Source organism: Akebia trifoliata, chromosome 12 (assembly GCF_017979445.1).
Source record: "Akebia trifoliata isolate Shusen 1 chromosome 12, ASM1797944v1, whole genome shotgun sequence".
Classification (NCBI taxonomy): domain Eukaryota; kingdom Viridiplantae; phylum Streptophyta; class Magnoliopsida; order Ranunculales; family Lardizabalaceae; genus Akebia; species Akebia trifoliata.
In genome coordinates this window covers 35,482,568-35,492,387 of record NC_141386.1, presented here as the reverse complement: position 1 = coordinate 35,492,387, position 9,820 = coordinate 35,482,568, and the positions used below count along the sequence as shown (strand labels likewise).

General features: G+C 36.5%; 1 protein-coding gene across 1 annotated transcript; it reads right to left on the bottom strand.

Moving 5' to 3' along the window:
• Positions 1–2,833: 2,833 nt before the first annotated feature.
• Positions 2,834–7,692, bottom strand: LOC147389908 (uncharacterized). Its single transcript, XM_086419023.1, is given in 6 exon segments — positions 2,834–3,083; positions 4,179–4,402; positions 4,500–4,560; positions 4,775–6,594; positions 6,596–7,110; positions 7,259–7,692. Coding segments are annotated over 6 exon segments (2,790 nt in total). The 5' UTR covers positions 7,374–7,692; the 3' UTR covers positions 2,834–3,028.
• Positions 7,693–9,820: the final 2,128 nt, after the last annotated feature.

Below are 9,820 nucleotides of genomic sequence, written 5' to 3'. Positions count from 1 at the left end.
TAGACTCTTAGATCTAGAAATGTGGATGGATAGTGAAGTACAGCTGGAACCTTGTTAGTACTTGCAACCACTTTATAGTATGGCTAGGACTTTGGATCATTTTCCAAGACGACACATTGGAAGAGAATGCTGAGTTGTTATTTGAATTTATTTTGTGTCGAAGAAGACTGTTAGGCACTACTTATCTTCTAAGTTGTCTGTCTAATCTCTTTCTATCACCTTTGGAAATGTAAACCAATGGGTTTTCTTCTCAAGGACTAATCCGCTTTTGCTTGTTTGCTTTGTTTTTTTTTCACGACCCTTTAACAAGAAAAATGGGATGTCACCTTCATATTGCAAAGATTTAGTATATAGTCAATTTACAATAAGAGGGTTTCTTCCATCTCTCTTAATTAAAAAAGAATAATATTGAAGTGACATCAAAATTGTACCTCACATCGCACATCCTAACGTGAAAGTGTGTATATGAACTATACATGCTTTTTCATTGATGAGCGATGTGAAATCTGAGATTCAATCTTAAGGTCACTGAAGCACAACTCATTAAATACAGAGAGCGTTGTTTCACAATTTATGAAATTATTCATTGCAAATTTAATTAATGATTAAAATAATCTTAAAAATACAAAATAAAAGTTAATATAATTATCCAAATAAGTATCTTTGCATTGTGGACAAAGCTTGGGCAAAATTCTGGTCTTTTAGTCAAGAATAGGCAAAAATAAAATTTTATGTCTTTTATCTTAAAAAAGCAAATTTTAAAATATTATTTTGAAAAATTCAGTGGTGCAATAATTTTAACAAACGAAAAATGTTTGCTAAACATCTTCGATACAAAATGTAGCTAAGCAAAATTTATATAATTACAAAGAATTTGTTTTCAAGGGAGTATGAATTTTTCTATGCAAATAAATTTCACCATTTGATTGCACATAGAAAAATGTAGAAAAGAGAACTGGCATTTAGTTTTGGGGGTTAGGAAAATAGTGGAAGATTAACATTTGGAGTGGGAAAATACTTTCCTGTGGGTTTGATGGGAAAACAATTTCCATCGCAAGGTTGAAAATCTCTTTGAGCCGCAAAATGAATTCCAAGAAAATGTCCAATAAAAGTTACTTTTTCCAAGGAAAACCATTTTCCCTTTTATTTTCCGTGTGCAATCATGGAGATCCTTAACCAACAACCATTTAACTAATAAAAACAATGATTTGAAGATGATTATGTTTTTCGATCTTCCTTCATAAATTACCAATCGGATACACTTTTTTTTTAATTGGTACACCATCATCACATTTTTGTAGTCATGATTTCAACTCAAGGACCACTTAACCGACTTGCATGTTTAAATCATCTTCTAGTTTACTAAAATAAATTATGGGGGGTCCTACTTTTAATCTCAATAACCTTAGACAAGGAGATTCTTTATCACCATATCTTGCACACAAAGACAAACTTTATAATATATAAAATTTCACATAGACCCATACCTATCCTACTTGCAAAAAATAAATATGAACTATTGGGTCCATAATTAAGAGTGGTTAATGGGTGGAGTCTAGAATTTTCCTTCAAATTGGTCCCACTTTGTCTCAGCACCCTTTAAAGATCCACTCTTCTCTGTCATATGAACAGTGACAGATTTGGACCATTCAAGTTAATCAATTAGTTTTAGGTCTAATCAACTCAAGATGTGTGAATCTGATAAATTTAGGGTCCAACTTAAAACCAATCAGCAATAAGTGGAGAGCCCAAGAACTTATAAGGAGCGAAACAAGCAATTTGTGTCCCATATAGACTAAACTCAACACGCCCCGCACGTGTGAGCTGGACCGAGTCCAAGCACGTGGAGATATGAACTAAGTGACGTGAAAAGAAGAAAAACCTACTCTGATACAATGATAAGTTTTAGAGTCCCAACTCAAAATCAATTGACAATGAGTGGAGAGGACAAGGAACTTATTAAGAGAGAGACAAGGTAATTTGTGTACGATGTGGGACTAAATTCTGCACAATCATCCAATGGTGCAGATGAGCATGGTAAGTTGTTCGTGAAGGGGACTGTCGACATGGTTTTAAATCCGAGTCATCTCAGATGAGACGTCCGATTTATTTGAGTTGTCTCGAATGAGATTTAGAACAATACCTTCGAGAGTCAGAACAAAATATGCCTTTAAGATGACTTGTCAACTCATCTCGTTGGTGGACCATATCAAGATGAGTTGTCCTAGTCTCGGATGAGATTTAAAACCATGCCATCAAGACACTTAATGAAAATGCTTCACAGGTGAAGGTAACAATCCATTAGTTATGATTAATTGATTGGAAGAAATAGAGAATCTTCACGGGGATCTCCTTACCTTCAAGAATTCACAAGTGCCTTCCAACATTTGTCTACTCATATGCCTAGAACAATTAGACGTCGTTAACGCCATCATCATCATTAAACTTATCTCAAAAATTTGGTATCGATTGAATGAATCGTGTTCTTCCATTCAATTGACTAAAGTCATTGTTGTGTAAATGTCTTGTATTCAATTGTCGGTACACTGAGTGGGGGGGGGGAGCGCCCCAACCCGGACTTGGGAGCAGAGCCCCCCAAACCAAACTTTTAGGATTACTAAAAAGGCAATAATGTAATATTTTCTTAAGGGCTTTATTAAGAAGCGAATCTGGGAGACAAACAATTGCATATTCAAATTTGGCTTAATTTACAAAATTACATACAAAGAAGCAAAATATTGTCACCCTTCTAAGCACATATAATACGATTTTCCTGAGCTTTTCATCATCAGAACAAAATTACCAGCAATAATCACACATGAAGCTCAATACAAAAGAAAACAAGTTTGTGATATTAGTATACAATGTCACCAAACCCGTACTTAATCAAAGTAGAGAAATTGGGCGCGATTGCTCTTAAATAAGTTCACCTTTAGAAGACCCTTTTCATCTCCAAGAAAGTTAGGCTTCATGTCTCCCTCTTGCCAATGGAAGCTGAAGCATTTGGGGAACCAAAAATCGTGATCATTTAGGCAACCATTCTAGGGACTCGCATGCCAAACCCATGCTTTGCTCTCTCAACTCTGTTTAAAGAAAAAAAAAAATAGAATTAAATAACACTTCATAGTCAAGAACAAGTTGTTCTAAAATTATGATCGTAATTTGTGAAATTAATTATACCACTCAAGGACAAATCACAAGCCAATTAACAAAATTAAGAAAATGAGACAAGTATCAAGTAACATTTTACATTAAGAAAGGCACACACGGTCCAAATAGATAATGACACCAAATAAAAGCCAACAAGTCTTCCAACAACCATAATATCGTAGAGTTTGTAATAGCTATTCAGGGTGGCAGAAAGTTTATCAATTTGAAAGACCCCATGAGGTTGTCCAACACATCAATGGGTGTTCGATATTTTAACCTAAGATAATGATAATTTCAATTTTTCATGACAGGTTGTCCAACATATCAGTGGGTGTTTGATATTTTAACCTAAGATGATGATAATTTCAATTTTTCATGTTCACAGAGAAGAAAAAATAATAAAGAATGGCAGTTAAAAAGTTAAAACAGAATATGGAGAATTACAAATACATTCACATGATACAAACTGTTTATTTTAGATGCTTTCTTGCCTTGAAAGCTAATGTGATAATAAAATGGCAAGACTCAAGTGATACACTTTTTATTGTCTAGGAGACCCTCATACGGGTTCATCAGTAGGTGAGTCCCGATCCTGATATAAGAGACATGTTTACGATATATATAGACAGGGAGGATGGATCCTTCTATCTTCCCCTCCACATATAAGTAATCACAATATATTACTGATAGGTGGCTAATCACACACAAAGGTGAGCCAACACAAAAGCAAATAGCACTATTACAACAACCTTGTGACACTATTCCAACAACTACGACACGTGTCACGTTATTAGCACACAACTAACAATCGGATGGCTCGGATGATGCCAACCCAAAAGCATCAAATAAATAAGAGAAAATGAAAAAATAATTGTAATTATATAAATGTATCGGAATTATCCCTCAGTAAAAATAAAATAATAAATGAAGATAATTTCATCCATAGGAACATAATCTCTTTTTAAAAAATTGTGTACAGTACACATTTTCGAACCAAAATTCCAGCATAATAGAGGGTTCTAACTTACGTTGGGGCAAGTTTGCCGAGGCCATCAAGCTCTTCACCAGAGTCCTCATCCACAACTCTACCAGAAATATCGACAATATAAGATCTATTTCTAGTAGTTGGGAGTCCCCTGCTACCAAGTAGATCCAAATCATTTTGATGAAGCTCTCTCCCATTTACAAGAACACCAGAGTTTCCATCAGAACAATCCTTGGGAATGGGAAAATTAAATTCTTCGATAAAAGGCTGCAAGACAAATAACAATGTTTCATCAATGTATTCTGGAAATAGATTTCTACCATAAAGACTAGACTAATATTTGTTCAGGAATAAATTATCTTACAGGAATTATGCCAAGACAAGGCTGACCCATCACACCCCAAAAACCAGCTTGGCGATCGTACCTGGTTTAGCCAGACAAAAGAACAATAGACCTTTAGTACCTACGAAGGAAGCGAAGTAATACGATGCCATAGGAACACAACTTTGACACACACACACAAAAGTATTCTTAAAAACAATTACAACTTATAAAACATACTTATATAAAGAATTAAGTATTTGCAAGTTCAGAGGAAAAGAGGAAAAGAATGTAGGTGTGTCAGCAGAAATGATTACCAGTATTCTCCAGGATGGATTGGTCCAGCTTGCTTTTCAGCCTTTTTAATCAACCGTTCAGGTATTGACCGCCCATTAATCAAAACATTAGATCTACTAGTGAAGTCTCCAAAGCTCTTCTTGATGAGGCCTACAAAGAATGAATCACCACCCTTGCTGATCCTTGGTTGGTCTTCTTCTCTAGTTACGTCTACAGAATCTTGAGACACCACGGTATTTGAATATTCATTAAATGAGACGTCCATCTCAGTTGCCACTGATGAATCTTTCATGGAAATCTGTCTGGAAGTGGCAGCCTTAGTCAGGACCAACTCCTCTTGGTTTGTGCGTTTACTCCTGTTTCCCTTACCAAACTTGCTCACTAGTTTATCAGAAGAGGAATGCTCACGAAGGGGTGAACCAGGAATTGGTGGAGTCGCATTGGATTTCACATGTATCTCTGAAGAGTTCGACTCCACCCTTTGTGCAATCACACTTTTAGGACTTCTCTCATCATTGGAAGTACTCGAAAATGAAGAACGAAGGTCATGCATTTTCTCAGACTCACTCGAGTTCAATCTCTGATTGATTGATGATAAAACAGGTTCCGTTTCAGTGGCCTTAATGTTACAGCCAGAATTATCATAATCTTCAGAGAACGTGCTACCCCGGTTTGCATAACCATCGTTGACTACAGAAGAAATTTCCTTGGTTTGCATAGGAGCACAAACAACAAGCCTTTTGTTCTCAACCAAACATGAAATTACAGTAAAGCAGGCACCGCACCGCATCTTCCGTTGATTCTTCTCCATCAGCAAAAACTTCCTTGGTAGTGGCAAAAATTCAAAGCAACTATGGCATGTTATAAATGGGGCCCCACCAGCAAATGGACGACAACGACGCCCATTCCTCTTTACTAGTGCCACCTTCGGCGGACAGCCCGGACCCAAACCACTGATGCCTGAATCAAGGTTGCTTGGCCTTCTCATGTTTGGATGTGGTTCACGAGCATACAATGGAGGAGGGTTAGCATCTCTAGGATTATAAACCCGAGGGCCAAGATGGTAGGGCATGGGGTTAGCGGGGGCATCCATGAACCTTCTATTGCAGGTAACAGTGGGAGGGATTTGCCAATGTTTGTTGTAGCAATGTGAACAAGAGCACGCGCGCTGGTGGAAGAGAGTATTTTGTTGGTATGATGCATTGTAGTCAGTATCAATATCCATGTATGGTCCAGAAAAGTAATCGTGAGATGATTGTTGTGGGTATTGACAGGGTTGTCGGTTTGGAGCCCCGCTAAACATTTGGCGACCAAATGGATCCCCATATCTCGGAATCTCATTGGAGGTGTGCATCTGAGGGGGATGGAAGTTCTGCATTTCCATATCATGCCTACTCATCAAAGGAAAGGGTTCATCGTGATGGGTGTAATAAGGTGGTATCCGAACATGTTTATCCGCCAACATAGGCTGCAAGGAAGCTCGATTTGTTCCAGATGAGGTTTCCGCAAACCATGTATCATGACTAACGTAAGGATCCATAGGAGTGGTCCCCCCATCCACTGGAACCCTTTCTATTGGTTTGTCCGACACATCACAAGATCTACTCAATTGATCCTTAAGTTCATCAAGCTTTCTCAGAAGCTCTGCCCGATCTTGTTCGAGGTACTCAACTCTATCAGGTCCACCTGGGTTGGTCAAATTCTTTATCGGCTCGCCATACCCGTGAGACAAACTCGGGTGGTAGTTCGACGAGCCTTGACCAGGGTAGAGAGATTTCGACAATCTCACACCTTCAGCTGCAGCTCTTGGAGTTCTCCGATATGCATTCGACCCATCTCTTTCTTTGGGGCACCAATCGGGAATTTTCCCCAGAATTATTGGACCTGCCCGCTATTCCGATTTGGGGTTTAAATTCTCCCATTTCCTTTTCGACATTCACATCCACAGATTTCTCCCGAGTCATGTTCATCTCGTGCTTATTCCCAACTAACCAATTATGAACAGGATCTTTGGAGGGATGTCTATATTTACTACCAAACCCAATTTCCTGCTCTATGACCCTTCGATCATATCTCGTCGCAGCAATGTTTTCAGGCAAAACCTCTCTATTTCCAATCTTAGATGAAGAACTACTACTTGAATTAGCTGATCTTTCAGACAAGACTCGGTCTCTGTCCCCTCCTCTCCGCCTAAGTACTAACCCATCTCTCTCCTTATCCGATTTCTCGGAAGAATCACTCAAATCAACAACCCCCCTTTCTTCAGGAAAACTCTCCACTTTCTCAGAACTCAATCTAACCCTCTCTTCATCAGATTTCTCCGATGACCCATCACTTGAAGATTGTAGTTTTTTTGCTGCGTGATAAAAACCCATAAATTCAAACTCAAAATTATTTCTAAGAATTAAATTAAAAGTGAAAAAAAAAACACGATGAACAAGAAAAACAACCGAGAAAGACAGAACAAAAGAGGAAAAAAGATGAGAACTTTCGTGATATCTTACCTTGAAGAACAGCACCACATCCACCACATTGATAAACAAGCAAATTTGGGAGCTCTGGAAGAAGATTCTGACACTTGGGACAACGAACTAATCGAACTTCCGTTCCTTCCTCCATTTTCTAAGAATCGAAATAAAACACACCACAAATCCAGAAACCAAGAACTTCAAAGCTTTAAGTTTTAACAGAGGTTTAACCAGACAACTGTAAACTCTTTTTCAAGCTCTTCAAAGTTCAAACTTGTTGGCAAAAACACCATTAACACCCCAGGGAGAAAAATCTATCACACTCGATATTCTACTTGGAGAAACCCTAAAAATCATAAACAAACAAAAAGTTTCTAGTTCGAGTTCCTCTGCTTTGTCAAACTGTGAGAGACAAACAAGAGCTCTGAAACAAAATCCGATTTTTGGTTGGAAAGGTAAGCGAGACAAAGTTCTTTTATATATATAATTGCAATTTCACGAGAAAACGGAAAGTTGGAGGGAATAAGTGGGGGATCGGTTTCCAACGTTAAAAAGAGAGAAAAATATAAATAATTTTTTTTAAAAAAGAAATAAAAGACAAAGAAATGTGCTTTAGCCTTTCGTCCTTTACCATTATAATATTAATCGGCAACTCAAAGAAACTAATGGCCTTTTTGACCAAGTCTCGACTCTCTCGAATAAGAGAGATCGAAGAATGGTCCAATCACCCTCCTATGCCACGTGGCAAATTATTGTGGAGATCAACATTAAAGTTTTATGTTTAGTTGTTTACTATGGGTTGAAATGAAATTGAATCACATATATTTATGAGTCGCGATTCAGAACGGTGCCGGTTTCTGAAGAAAAATACGGTGTCTACGTGGCATGTTTTTATTGGAAAAAATTACATTGAACTGCGTGTTGTATAGAAAAAATAAATTGGTTTAGAGCCCAATTTATTTTAAACTCCTATCAAAACATACCAAATGGAGAATAAATTTATAAGATTTAAGGTTGGAGAATAAATTCCGAGATCTTAATGACACGTGTGCTCTTACTCTCTACAATGGGATTGACATTTTAATTGCTCCAAGTCTTCCGTCTCCTTTCAAACCCCTTCTAGTATTTATAACCTTAAAACAAAAAATGAGAGGCATGAACGTCCTACATGCCCCAGCCAGGTGACATCATTTTATGACTCTGTCATAGAGTTATGAATAGAGTTGGCAAGGGATCAGTTTGGTATCAAATCAGTATCACTTTAATATCAATTCAAAAATCTTTAAGCATGTATGAGATCCGATCAGATTAATGAATATGTGAATCGAATTCAATTTATTTCATTTCATCCTTAATCCAAAATTGATCCAAACACATGCCTTATTTTCAAATTATTAATATTCAAAAAATTAAATATATAACAAATTTTAAAAAATCTATTTTCCAATTACAAATACAGAGAGAAATCAAAAGGACTACAATGTTATATATATATATATATATATATATATATATATATATGAAATTAAGAATAAAAAAATTATTAAATATGTTTGGATAGAATTTTTTCGGAGTACATCCGAATGTGATATGAAATTATTTTGGATCTAAGATTTCAATCAGAATCCGATTCGAAAATCTCATTTTTCATGTTTTTTTGCAACTCAGATCAATTTAGGCCGGTTCGAACATCCACGTATATTTCATATCATTGCCAGTCCTAACTCCAGTCATTGTGTCTATGACTCTAAATCTTGTCTCCCATGTCCATACATGCAATAGTCATCCAACTAGCATGAACCCCACATTTAATGTTTTTTTTTTTTGGAAGGTAAAAATTTACACTCCATATTTAATGTTTATGTTATTGTTTCATTTTTTGTTGTTGTGGTAATCAAGTTGCAACGCCTTTTAGAGCGACCGACTAATTCTTAGGTACATGCGTCCCCCTCTCACCTCCACACATATGCCTGTTTTTCTTGAAATATGCTGGCATGGTCTTTGTCAATTTTTATTAATCAATTATGGTGTTTCCTGGGCATATTGACATTATCAAGGTTTTTTTAGCATCCTACCATTAGCTTATCAACATCCCAATTCAAGTTGGACGTATATTACCATTTTCTATCTGTAATTCAAGTTGGAGTGCCAGATGGAGACATTTTCCAAGACATCTAAATCAGCTTAGTAAGCTCACTTTATTGTATCTCTTGGCGGCATCTTACCTAGAAGCACCACGTACACACTTGCATTACTAACAGACCATGTTTGATCAATACCTTCCGATAAGTAATGTAATAGAAATTTTGTGTCACCACATCTACACACTTAATTGATTATTAATGGATGATGTTTGAGTACCTTTCTATAAGTTAACTTAAGATGAATTTCTTCTGTGGAAATTAGGAGGGTTGTGACACTAGGGTCTTAACACGTTATAACGTTTAATTAACATAAAAAAAATTTATTATGGAAATAATATGTAATGTGTCGTGCATGTAAGAATGCTTAGGGTTAACAATTAATGATATTGATTTATTTTGTTCTCACAAAATCATATAATACAAACTAAATATATCATTTAAATAGAATTACCAA